At 33.8% G+C, this 13,492-nt stretch overlaps 2 protein-coding genes across 2 annotated transcripts in view; both read left to right on the top strand.

The window, feature by feature from the left end:
• The window catches only part of LOC103514083 (bromodomain-containing protein 2-like), a 27,978-nt gene extending 17,645 nt beyond the window's left edge, over positions 1-10,333 (top strand). The window contains exons 22-24 of the mRNA XM_026827127.1: positions 39-228; positions 757-4,086; positions 10,099-10,333. Coding sequence (XP_026682928.1) covers positions 39-228; positions 757-822 — 256 coding nt within the window. The 3' untranslated portion in view covers positions 823-4,086; positions 10,099-10,333. The remainder of the gene's footprint in view (positions 1-38; positions 229-756; positions 4,087-10,098) is intronic.
• Positions 6,386-13,492, top strand: LOC103514082 (xaa-Pro aminopeptidase 3-like). The gene is made up of 12 exons (XM_026827126.1): positions 6,386-6,421; positions 7,227-7,502; positions 7,863-8,044; positions 8,422-8,539; positions 8,778-8,963; positions 9,768-9,925; positions 10,468-10,531; positions 10,926-11,059; positions 11,551-11,682; positions 12,219-12,339; positions 12,595-12,889; positions 13,200-13,492. Exons 2-11 carry the CDS (start codon positions 7,247-7,249, stop codon positions 12,771-12,773), a joined length of 1,530 nt encoding a protein of 509 aa, XP_026682927.1. The 5' UTR covers positions 6,386-6,421; positions 7,227-7,246; the 3' UTR covers positions 12,774-12,889; positions 13,200-13,492.

The following is a 13,492-nucleotide window of genomic DNA, read 5'->3' as shown; positions in this document are numbered from 1 at the left end:
CATAAATAATTGGTCAGCTATACTTTTCGTTCCCACAGGAAATCTGCCCTCGAGCAGCAGGCCGCTTTACAGACCGCACCGCACCCCCCTGTGGTTCCCTCGCAGCCTATCCCATCTCCCTCTCCGCAGCTGAGTGAGGAGGTGGCAAGTCCGAAGGATATGAACGCTAGTATGGCAGAACGAGAGCGTCAGCGATTGCGCGAGCAAGATAGACGGCGACGTGAAGCGGTAAGTGAAATAACCTTAGCTATCCTTATGAGATAGGACTGAAAAGTCCTTTTAGGCCAGCCATTCAGTATCAGGTAGACCTGACAGGTACGGGTGAAAAGGTCCGAATCTCAGGTTTACCTGATACGTGATGAGCATACGCACTATCAGGTAGAACTGACTCATATCAGGTAGACCTGACACCTGACCAGGTCTACCTGATAGTGAGTGGCTGGCCTGAGAAGAAAAAAAAACTAGGCTGTCGGGAGTCCAATCAAGTGACTGGGTTTCCGGAACGCAAATATATCAGGAAGCTCGACACTTTAATATAGCACTTAACACTCTGAATCGGGGAAAATAATAATAAGAAAAAGTTTATTTATCATAATTCACATTACCATTTCACTTTCTGAATATACATACATACCCTGTATGTACTAGTGTACTGTTAGGGTAATCCAATAATAGAGATCTTCTTCAAGAGGCATAGTTCGAGCATGGAGATAGCTAACTCTCAAGTAATAATTTCTTCTGCTTCCCCCCTTTCAGATGGCGTCTCAAATTGACATGAACATGCAAAGTGACTTAATGGCCGCTTTCGAAGAATCGTTATGAGACGGGATGTAGAGAAAACTGACAGCTCTAGTTTTAGTATTTCCCTACGTCCTTATTTCACAACTTTTTTTTCTACATTTAACTCTCTCATATTAGACTTAGTAGTTTCTTTAAATATCCTCCCCCGTCCTTAGTTATCCTTAGTAAAATTTATCTTAAGTATCCCCTCTTATTCTATGATTTTACTCTCATCAGCTTGTGTCAGAAAATCGCTTGTACCAAGAAGTAGAGAGGAGCTAATCTGAACTAAACAATGTCGATGGAATAGTTGTCGTGACTTTCCTTCTGATTGAAAGAGCTTGCATTGTTGTAACAACCTCTGTGTAGGAATCCGATTTTTAGGTCTTTCTTCTCATATTATTTTCCTTCACAGAACATCTTCTCTGTCTGATACACTTAACATTATCCTATCTTTGAAATTGCCCATAATCCACTGTTCTTTTCCTTAATTTTGATTCAGCGCATTTAATTTGCGTTATCCGTTTTCTTTGATAATCTATTTTCTTGTACTGTATATGATTTCATATAAACTACTTAGTTTGTAAATGGCTTCTCAAATGGTACCTATATTTTTTTTTCTTTTTCATTGAACTGGGTTGATGGGTTGAAGTTGGTTTGGGAGAATGCACAAAATGAAAACGTTGTTGTGCAATTCCAACATGATTTGCGCAAGTTAATTAGAAATTATTATTTTACCTTGTTAAAGGTATACAGATGTTTAAGCATGGTCTTGAAAAAGTTAAAAAAATCTTAGAAATAGAAAAAAAAATCTCATTATTGTGCTTAGTAGAACTTCATAGCAGATTTGTTTTTGAATCTGTAGTAAGATTTTTTCATTGTGTATTCTTTGGTCCCATGTAACATATTATTAGTGTTGTTTTCACTAATATCCTTTTAAATACTAATCTGTACTTGCCCCTAACTTGATGTACCATTGTAAAACGTCTATCTATAATTTCTTAGGTTTTAGTTTTTGTTTGTACCTATAGGCATAGGTATTAACATTGCAGTTGACATATTGCTCACTTCAAATATTTCAGACATTTCTCCACTGCTTTTTTTTTTTTTTTTTTTTTTTTTAAAAAACATTGATGAAAGAGGACACATGCATTGTTTTCCTTTCTTACTTACAAAACATTTTGAGACTTGATTTTTCTTCATTAGTTCTTTAGAATTATTATTTATTTGTTACTATTCCTTCTCGGTAAAATGTATTTCTATTTTGTTTTGAAAGCAATAGACATTGTAACAACCAAGTGCAAACGTTAATGTATATGATACATCTTGATTTGTACCCATGTTTAATATTAGTTTTTAGGTGATTCCATTTTAACTGTAAAATAAGGATCTGTTCTTTTTCACCCTTTAATTTCGATTTTACAATTTTAATTTGATATCATAAAATTTATTATTTGTGCTATGTCATGTCATTGCTTATCACAAATCAGCGCCCCTCATAGTTTTAGATTAAATTACCTTTATCCTAAACAATATTTATTGTACTTATAATGCCACCACTGGTCATTATTCACTCATGAATAACAAATTGGACCGTTTATGTACTAGGTAAACGTTTTTTTCTACCCCTTTACATGGGATGCTATAAATTTTATATACATATTTTGTTTCAATTATAAATTGTAATATTGAAATCTTCAAATTATAAAATGGATTGAGTGAGCGATAAAACAGATTTGAGATTAATTAAGCACAAAACCTTGTAAATACTTTTTTCTTCTCACCAACGTTTCTCTAGAGAAGCCTGACTTTCTTTAATTTTTTTAGAAATAGAAACTATAAAATTCTTGTTGTCTGTCAAGATTTTTTATTAACGTTTTAATTTATTATCTATTTATTGTTAATGTTATCTTTAATTTCTCCTTAATTATTTATTATTTACTCTTTCTACTTTTTTATAAAAGAATAATAATATTAATAATTATTTGTTAAGTGTATATCTGAAGTGTTCATAGTAGATGTAAATTTTGTAATGCAACAGTTGTATATAGAATGTAATTTTTCAGTGTATAAATATGATGTACAGAACGGAACCATTTTGTAATACTCTTGGAATGTAAACCTTGATAATATTCCTGTTCATGAAATGTAGATTTAAGATAAAAGTATGTATGTGTATTTTGTAATTTTATGTTCTTTTTATTCTTATGTCTCTTCTTTCCTTCAAACTTTAGGTATGTGAATAGATTCAATCGAATAACAATTGAAAGAAGAGAGATATTTTTATTGAGAAGCAGAGAGAAGAGAACCAGCAAAAGAGCAAATGATTCTATAGCTTTAAAGCAAGACCAAAATTTAGGTACTGATTTGAGGGTGAATGTTTGAAGTAAAAGAAAGAGAAAAATGCAAGGAAAAGGAAGGACTTTGAAGAGAAGAAAAGTAATTGTGATTTGAATGTTTAAACTTTAAACAAGAGAAGACGAGTAAGAATATTATATGTATACGGGGATATTCCTTGACTTTTGATGAAAAAGAACAATGTTTTCTTTTTCAATAAACTAAGTAGAAAAGTTCTCAAACTTTATTGATCTAAATTGAAATTTTTTAAATGTATTAGCAAAAAAGAAAAAAAAAACTATGTATTCTTTTTACCAATAAAATTTTATGTAAAACAAAACTGAAATATTTCGATAATAGATAAAATCATTGGTGCTATAGTCTGCGCATATTAAATGTATCTTTGTACTCTTATCATTATCAATATTCTCTTCCACTCTAGGAAACATGACAGAGTTATTAGGGGGAAAAAATTAGAACCATTTTGTACATAAAACAACACAGAAATTTCCTATTGTTGACGACTTGTATATTTCTTGAGCATGTGGTATTTTACCAACAGAATAGTAAACTTCCTGTTGAAGAAAATGAAAAGAATTTTCGATGAGTTTCGAGTTATTTTGTCATTTTGTAAACCCAAAAGTTAAACTCTTAGCATTATTAACATTATTCTTATTTTATACTTGTAATTTTTTTGTCCCCCTGACCGTGGGAACTAAACATATGTTCTAAATCTAAATGTTTTATTTATAAATATTTATTCATGTGAGATATTTTAGATTCCTTTCGTCCGTTTTGTATTGACAGTGTTTACAATTAATTTTGATTACGTTTGAAATTACTTTGACAGGTAGAATAAGATTATGTCATTTTTATGGCGAAGAAGAGTAATCGACTCGGTACCTATATGTATAGGTATATCAATTCATAAAACCTTCTTCCCCCTCTATCCATAGAAAGGATTTGTAGGTAACGTTTCTACTTTTTTATAAAAGAATAATAATATTAATAATTATTTGTTAAGTGTATATCTGAAGTGTTCATAGTAGATGTAAATTTTGTAATGCAACAGTTGTATATAGAATGTAATTTTTCAGTGTATAAATATGATGTACAGAACGGAACCATTTTGTAATACTCTTGGAATGTAAACCTTGATAATATTCCTGTTCATGAAATGTAGGTTTAAGATAAAAGTATGAATGTGTATTTTGTAATTTTATGTTCTTTTTATTCTTATGTCCAGTGTATAAATATGATGTACAGAACGGAACCATTTTGTAATACTCTTGGAATGTAAACCTTGATAATATTCCTGTTCATGAAATGTAGATTTAAGATAAAAGTATGTATGTGTATTTTGTAATTTTATGTTCTTTTTATTCTTATGTCTCTTCTTTCCTTCAAACTTTAGGTATGTGAATAGATTCAATCGAATAACAATTGAAAGAAGAGAGATATTTTTATTGAGAAGCAGAGAGAAGAGAACCAGCAAAAGAGCAAATGATTCTATAGCTTTAAAGCAAGACCAAAATTTAGGTACTGATTTGAGGGTGAATGTTTGAAGTAAAAGAAAGAGAAAAATGCAAGGAAAAGGAAGGACTTTGAAGAGAAGAAAAGTAATTGTGATTTGAATGTTTAAACTTTAAACAAGAGAAGACGAGTAAGAATATTATATGTATACGGGGATATTCCTTGACTTTTGATGAAAAAGAACAATGTTTTCTTTTTCAATGAACTAAGTATAAAAGTTCTCAAACTTTATTGATCTAAATTGAAATTTTGTAAATGTATTAGCAAAAAAGTGTGATAATGTGATAACGAACGGCGGTAAAATTCAAAATATTGAGGCAAAAGAGACAAAAGAGTAGTAGTGTCTTTGGCCTTTATGGTAGACAGGTAGAGTTCAGTGCTTTGGCCTTTGGTTTATCGAAGGAAGTTTTTCACTTTTGAGTTGTTTCTAACTGTCCCAGGTCCCAGTGTTGATTCCTTGTCTGTTTAGTGTAGAAGAGTGTGTAGCACAGTAGCAGATTTGGGAAAAGTTGGTCCTGAAAACATCAAATCAGAAAATTATGACAAAAGGATAGCTGTTCAAAGCAATATGTTGAAACTCTTTTGCAGATATAAAAATCCACCACTTAGCTGTAAGTATCCTGTTTAATCGTCTCTGCAAAATTTGAGCAACCTGAGGCTAAAGGTTAAGTTGCTACTGTTTCTATAATTTGTGTTTTTAGGGCTTTGAGACTTGGTAAATTCCAATTCAAAGATTACCACAGGGCCCTTAAAGGCTCATCCAGGCCTAGACACTATGCCAACTTGTCTGATTACAACTGGAGAAACCATTAAAACACAAAATTTGAATATAGTTACATATTGAGTGTATTACTAATCTTTATGTATCACTACCTCATTGCTTTCAGTTATAAGAAAGGGCAGACTGAGGCATATAACTGGTAAACACTATGGTACACAACCAATGAATAATGAAGAAGACCAAGTATTTCCTCTTTGTGGACAACCTACTCCATCTTCCCAGTTGTCGTGACTTTCCTTCTGTTTGAAAGAGCTTGCATTGTTGTAACAACCTCTGTGTAGGAATCCGATTTTTAGGTCTTTCTTCTCACATTATTTTCCTTCACAGAACATCTTCACTGTCTGATACACTTAACATTATCCTATCTTTGAAATTACCCATAATCCACTGTTCTTTTCCTTAATTTTGATTCAGCGCATTTAATTTGCGTTATCCGTTTTCTTTGATAATCTATTTTCTTGTATTGTATATGATTTCATATAAACTACTTAGTTTGTAAATGGCTTCTCAAATGGTAACTATATTTATTTTTTCATTTCATTCCTTCTTATTTTTTTTTTTTTTTTTTTTAATATTTACTGACAACCAAAATACTGGCTGGGGGACTTTAAACGAGGAGTATACCAGCCTGAATTTCCCATTGCTAAAGAAATGGCAAAGATTGAGTGTGAAGGGCATCCACTTGTAAAATTTGTAGCCAAAACCAAATGTCAGCCCAAAGCAATCACCCTAATTAGGGTTGATTGAGAAGCTGAGGAATAACACCAACCTTGTCTGTACATGGGAAAAGGTGAAGAAGAAGAACAAGGAAGAAGAAGAAGACTGACAAACAAAATAACCAACACATCTCCCACACCTTTTTATGTAGAAATTTCTATGATTGGATTTAAATGTCATATAATTAAGTTTGAACATGATCTGAGGATGATTTTGAAATAGATTGGACTTTGTTCTTTCAGCTGATTCCTGGTTTCAAAGTAAATGAATTTGAAGGGGGTCCACCCCCTACTATTTCCCTTAACGGTGCGTTTCCACTCTCTCGGAATTTGCCGATCGGCAACATGATCTCTGTTCTTTTTGTTACCTGCCTCGGTGGTTTAATGGTCAAGACGCTCGCCTGGTAAACAGGAGAGCGTGGGTTCAATCCCAGCTGAGGTATGGAATTTTGTCCTGAATATAATTTCAGAATTTGACCACAATAATAGTGCTAGCCTACTGCTGGAGTAAAGGGACTTTTCAGTCCTATACGAGCAGTATAAATAAGCATTATTCTTCCAATTATTATTCTTTTGTTTAAAAGGAAATAGACCATGCAGAGTGAGTGGAACTGGAAACGCCCCCTAGCACCCATCTTTATACAAATAAGTAGACACCAGACTCTTTTTTGCGAAGTCCAGTGCGTAGGACTATTGCACCCCATTTAACCACCTAGCTTCTAGAGTTCTATTATCATAGGCCAAATTCTCGAACGCACGACAATTCCTTCCCCGACCGGGATCGAAGTCATGCCTTTCTCCCTAGACAGCTACTTTCTAAAGACAGGTCCGACGAGTTTAACAGAAGATAAACATTTAATAATAACAATAATAGATTCTTGAGTGGAAGATAACCACTAGGCGCGGTTAACGCCGTAGGCGTTCTCTACCACCTAACCCTTGGAGCTCCATTATTATGTGCCCACATACTCAAATGAATGATAAAATTCCATGCCTCGGCTGGGATTGAACCCACGCCCTCTTTACCAAGCGAGCGTCTTGACCACCACGCCACCGAGGCAGGTGTTTAACGTAAATTGTATTACGTCGGTATTTACTTATGAAATTGATTTTCTCCAAAAGTCATGCAAACAGCTTGTACAACATTGTAGTCATACCCTCTGCCAAAAAAACCTATATGACTGAAAAAATTCCCTACATATTCCGTCAGAATACAGATTTCTTCTATTTCACTGGATGTTTAGAGCCTGATTCAGCTGTGGTAATACATGGGGCATCAGATGAAAATTTCAAATCTGAACTGTTTGTGAAAAGAAAAGATGCAAAGGCTGAACTGTGGGATGGACCAAGGACAGGTAAAGCTCAATTGAATGGCTACGTACCTAGAAGAAAGGACTATGTTGCTATTTCAAAATTTTGCAGGAGTGCTAAAAAAAAACTAGGATATTGCTAATGACCACTAATTTTCTTGGTTTTGTTATTCCTCAATTCAGTAGGTACCTAGTATACTTTTAATCATAGCTTGCCACTTGTTATAATGCAGTATAATTATAACATGGTGTATTGGTGTAGTACAGGTTTTTTTAACCTTGTATTTTATACTATCAACCAAGAATAAAAATTCTCATCATGCCAACAGATTGGAACTGCTTTCTTTTTACTTTCTATCCAGTGTCATCCAATACTTGATTTATATAATTTTCATTTCTGCACAGGAGTTGAAGTTGCACCAAAACTGTTTGCTGTGGATGACGCACATCCTGTGGAAGATCTTGGCAACTTCTTGCAGCAAATAAAATTTGAACACCCATCATTTTGTCTCTGGTATGACAACACCAGCTATAATGAAACTACAAATGCTGTGATAAAACATTTCCTAAGTCAATCTGGGGGTATGGTGAGTTTAAGATTTATTTATTTTTTTTATATATATAATTATGTACTTAATTTAGAGAATAGTCAAGTATTGCTTTGGTGTGAGTGTCAAGAGGTAATGATATCAACTTTTCATAGTGTTATGCACTCTTAACACTGGTATTCATGAATAAACAATTGCTTTTTGCTATCAAACAATCAGACAGTTCAAGTTCTGTTGGTATAACATTGAAAGCTATTGCACTCAAGAATGTTATCAAACAGCTGTAACTACTCGTACATTGATTGCAAGCACCAGCAATCTTCTTTTTCCTAGCCTTTTCCTACTGAAATAGGGTCGGCGTGGGAGCACCAGCAATAAAATATACATAATAATAAATTGTTGTCCATATTTTCCAGTCCTGGAATGTACCCAAGCAATTGTTCCATCAACTTCGCCTGTACAAATCAGATAGTGAGCAAGAAATGATGAGAGAGACATGCAGGATAGCCAGTGAGGGATTCAAGGAGACAATAGGTAAGCTTTATGTCCAGCTAACTTGATCACTAATGTTCAATTCCACAAAGTAAGTTTAAACTCGGTTTAAGTTTAACTCTCGGATTAAGCAATCTAATTTGATTAAAAAAAAAAAAAAATCTAAAATTTTAGCCAATCAGATTGCTTAAACCGAAATTAAAACTTAAACAGAGTTTAAACTTACTTTGTGCTCCAAAAACTCCCAAGTACTAAAGATTCATTTTGATTCTATTTCCAGGATTTTCCAAGCCAGGCAGAACAGAACATGAATTGTTCACCAAGTTTGACTATGAAGTGAGAATGAGAGGTGCTCAAATTCTGGCCTATCCCCCTGTAGTGGCCAGTGGTGACAATGCTAATGTTATACATTATGTTCATAATAACCAGAAGTGTTGCCATGGGGATCTGTTACTTATGGATGCAGGTATGAGAATTTCGTTATTTTACTTTCTTTTCTTAAAACAATTTGCCCTTTTTTTCGTGATTTAAAAGAAAAATAAATACAAAATTTAGTTCACCTTGTATGGTTGCAGCAGCCAAAATTTAGTTTGAAAAATTAAAACTAGGTAGCATATGGTAGCGCTTGTATACAAAACTAACAAAACCTTGGTAGTATTTTATTATTATTATTAGGTATTTTATTTATTTTCTAAACTCACTTTGTGCTCCAAAAACTCCCAAGTACTAAAGATTCATTTTGATTCTATTTCCAGGATTTTCCAAGCCAGGCAGAACAGAGCATGAATTGTTCACCAAGTTTGACTACGAAGTGAGAATGAGAGGTGCCCAAATTCTGGCCTATCCCCCTGTAGTGGCCAGTGGTGATAATGCTAATGTTATACACTATGTTCATAATAACCAGAAGTGTTGCCATGGGGATCTGTTACTTATGGATGCAGGTATGAGAATTTCGTTATTTTACTTTCTTTTCTTAAAACAATTTGCCCTTTTTTCGTGTTTTAAAAGAAAAATAAATACAAAATTTAGTTTATCTTGGAGGGTTGCAGCAGCCAAAATTTAGTTTGAAAAATTAAAACTAGGTAGCGTGTGGTAGCGCTTGTATACAAAACTAACAAAACCTTGGTAGTATTTTAGTTTTTATTATTATTAGGTATTTTATTTATTTTTTCAAAATGGAATATTATTTATTTGTAGTACCCTTAACTCAATTAAACTCCACAAAGAAAATACGATCTCTCTTAAACAAATTTTCTGTATGGATCCCCAGGCTGTGAACTGAATGGTTATGATAGTGACATTACTCGTACTTGGCCCATCAGTGGGCAATTCACCGATCACCAGAAAGTCCTATACGAGATAGTTCTAGATACTCAACTGAAACTGCTCAAATTATGTGAGAAGTCGGATTCAGCATTGAATTTTATAGTATCACGAAAATTATGAATGAGGTACGATGACAATTCAGAATAATTAACGGACTTGTAGTCAAGATTATGTCATTTTTATGGCGAAGTAGAGTAATCGACTCGGTACCTAATGTATAGGTATATCAATTCATAAAACCTTCTTCCCCCTCTATCCATAGAAAGGATTTGTAGGTAACCCGCTTGTTATAATAAATTCTACCACGAAAGTAGCTTTGAGCGTAATCAAGATGTTGGCGGATTCTAAAATATACTTTAGGAAGATTGTGTTTTGTAAAAATAGAATTTTGTATATCTCCTAATTACCTATTGTACATTTCATGAAAAGAACAAACGTCGAGAAAGAGAGAAGAAAAACTAAAAAAAAAGGATTTTTCTAAAAAATACATAAATATAAATTATAAAATTATTCCTTATTATTTTGTTACTTTATATTGTGTATTTTTCTTAGAGGAATATTTATGCAAATCGAAAATGGGCCTGAGCCCTGTTTCCAGAAGGTACATTTCGGATGTTATTCAGGACCAAAGTTATGCTATTTAGAGCTATGCTGGTGAAAAAGATCAAAAGGAATTCGCTGTTCTCATGACGTTACCTTTGGCCACAGGTCGCTCAAAATATTGCAGAGAGCTTCGATAGTTTTTGACGATAAAAGTGTCCGCGGGCCGGACCTCGAGAAATGACCCGTTCGCCCGCTGTATAACGACAAAATATCAAAAAGAGTTCACTTATCTCAGGATTTTAGGTTTCAACCCAAGGCACTCAAACTTAACACAGAGATTCAATTTCAATATACCTAATATTATTATGTATGTGAGAATCTACCTTCCCTGGATGACCTCTTCTCTTCAATGTGTTCTCTAATTGGTTCAAGTCTGGTTGACAATCATATAGTCACAAAGACCTACGCTGCAATGAATGACTGTTCATATGTAAGGCATATGCATAATAGTTACTTGATTGATTAAAATAGTTTACTTCATTTTTAACAATAATTTAAGTATACAATAAACTATGTGAGAATCTACCTTCCCTGGATGACCTCTTCTCTTCAATGTGTTCTCTAATTGGTTCAAGTCTGGTTGACAATCATATAGTCACGAAGACCTACGCTGCAATGAATGACTGTTCATATGTAAGGCATAAGTATATAGTTACTTGATTGATTAAAATAGTTTACTTCATTTTTAACAATAATTTAAGTATACGATAAATATAGAGCCTCCCTAAGACAACAGAACCTTCTGGTAGGACTGATATTTACATAAACGCCTCGTTTTCTTGTTTATATTGAGAGTACAAGACCAAAAAAGCCTTGGACTTGTAGCCGTAAAAATACAGCTTTGAATAAGCGAGTCTTTTTATCCAGGATTAATATATATGTACTTCTCTTTAGGTTAAAAACAGTAAGGCTAAAATTCCTTGTCCTTGCTGGGATTTGAACTCACACCCTCATAGATGGGAGTTTGTATTTGATATACAAATGTACTTCTCTTTAGGTTAAAAACAGTAAGGCTAAAATTCCTTGTCCTTGCTGGGATTTGAACTCACACCCTCATAGATGGGAGTTTCTATTATTGATATACACTTATACACGTTTAGTACCGTTATGCCTATGTGTTTCAGATAGGGTTCAAGTTTTGTCCTCACCATTCGAGCCATTATCTAGGCATGGATGTCCATGACTGTGCTGCAATCCCCCGCACTATTCCTGTTGCCCCGGGAGTGGTGTTTACAGTAGAACCAGGTAAATCTCAAGTTAGTAGTTCGGTGTAGACCTCACTCAGAAAAGAGACATAGAGAACCCTCAAAGGCCCAATTGGTCCCAATAACTAATCAGGAAATTTCCTTTAGAATATTGAATATTTTCGTCAAACGCCAACCATCAAAAGAATTTTTAATGTTATCTCTTATGTGTACTTCTAAGGTAAAGCTCGATTCTTTTCGATTTACTTTTCTGCGAAGGTTTACTCAAAAATAAAACTTCCTTGCGACAAAATATCAAAAAGAGTTCACTTATCTCAGGATTTTAGGTTTCAACCCAAGGCACTCAAACTTAACACAGAGATTCAATTTCAACATTCAATATAATATTATTATCTAGATCAAAAATGTCCTTGATCTTATTTTTTATCAGCCTTGGGAATCGAACCGAGAACCCCAGTATTGGTATGAAACTATCAACTGTCAAAATCAAAGTGTGCTTTTGCACAGGTATATCAAGGGTATTGCGCTAGCACAAAATTTCTTTCGACTTGTTACAAGTTTAGTACCGTTATGCCTATGTGTTTCAGATAGGGTTCAAGTTTTGTCCTCACCATTCGAGCCATTATCTAGGCATGGATGTTCATGACTGTGCTGCAATCCCCCGCACTATTCCTGTTGCCCCGGGAATGGTGTTTACAGTAGAACCAGGTAAATCTCAAGTTAGTAGTTCGGTGTAGACCTCATACAGAAAAGAGACATAGAGAACCCTCAAAGGCCCAATTGGTCCCAATAACTAATCAGGGAATTTCCTTTAGAATATTGAATATTTTCGTCAAACGCCAACCATCAAAAGAATTTTTAATGTTATCTCTTATGATTACTTCTTTAAGGTAAAGCTCGATTCTTTTCGATTTACTTTTCTGCGAAGGTTTACTGAAAAATAAAACTTCCTTTTTGTTCCAGGCGTTTACATAAGCAAAGATTGCAAAGAGACAAGGCCGGAATTTCGTGGCATGGGAATTCGAATTGAAGATGATATCCTGATTGATAAGTCCAGTAACGTAGAAAATCTATCAGCTATGTGTCCAAAGAATATAGATGAAATAGAATCCGTATATGCAATGCGAAAACAATCAGTTTGATGGTCCTTTGACATAGTTGAAATCGAGTCGGAAAATTGTGTTCATAATTCAATTTAGCAAATAGCTAACGAGAAATGAACATCTCATTTTTCGAAGATGCAACTGACAGTGATTGTGACAAAAGGATAGCTGTTCAAAGCAATATGTTGAAACTCTTTTGCAGATATAAAAATCCACCACTTAGCTGTAAGTATCCTGTTTAATAGTCTCTGCAAAATTTGAGCAACCTGAGGATAAAGGTTAAGTTGCTACTGTTTCTATAATTTATGTTTTTAGGGCTTTGAGACTTGGTAAATTCCAATTCAAAGGTTACCACAGGGCCCTTAAAGGCTCATCCAGGCCTAGACACTATGCCAACCATGTCTGATTACAACTGGAGAAACCGTTAAAACACAAAATTTATCAATGTTAAATAACAGTGATTGTCAATCGCATGCTATTTGTGTCGGAGAATTTCTTTATTTATTTATGTCTCCGAAAAATTTCATTGATACCTGAAACTTTAAATTTGTAGAATAAAAGAAACATGTTTAGCTGTGAATATAATTTTATTTATTTGATTTTTACTACCTCATTTTACACCATTAAATCAAGAGATATGTGAAGCTATTATTTTTATATAATTATCAACTTGATGTTGTCCTTTTCGTACAAATAAATATGTATACGTACATAAAATCAAATTACAAAAATTATGCCTAACTAAGAAATGAATATTG

Source organism: Diaphorina citri, unplaced genomic scaffold, assembly GCF_000475195.1.
Source record: "Diaphorina citri unplaced genomic scaffold, Diaci psyllid genome assembly version 1.1 scaffold1079, whole genome shotgun sequence".
NCBI classification, from domain to species: Eukaryota; Metazoa; Arthropoda; class Insecta; order Hemiptera; family Psyllidae; genus Diaphorina; species Diaphorina citri.
This window is presented reverse-complemented; position numbering and strand designations above follow the sequence as displayed.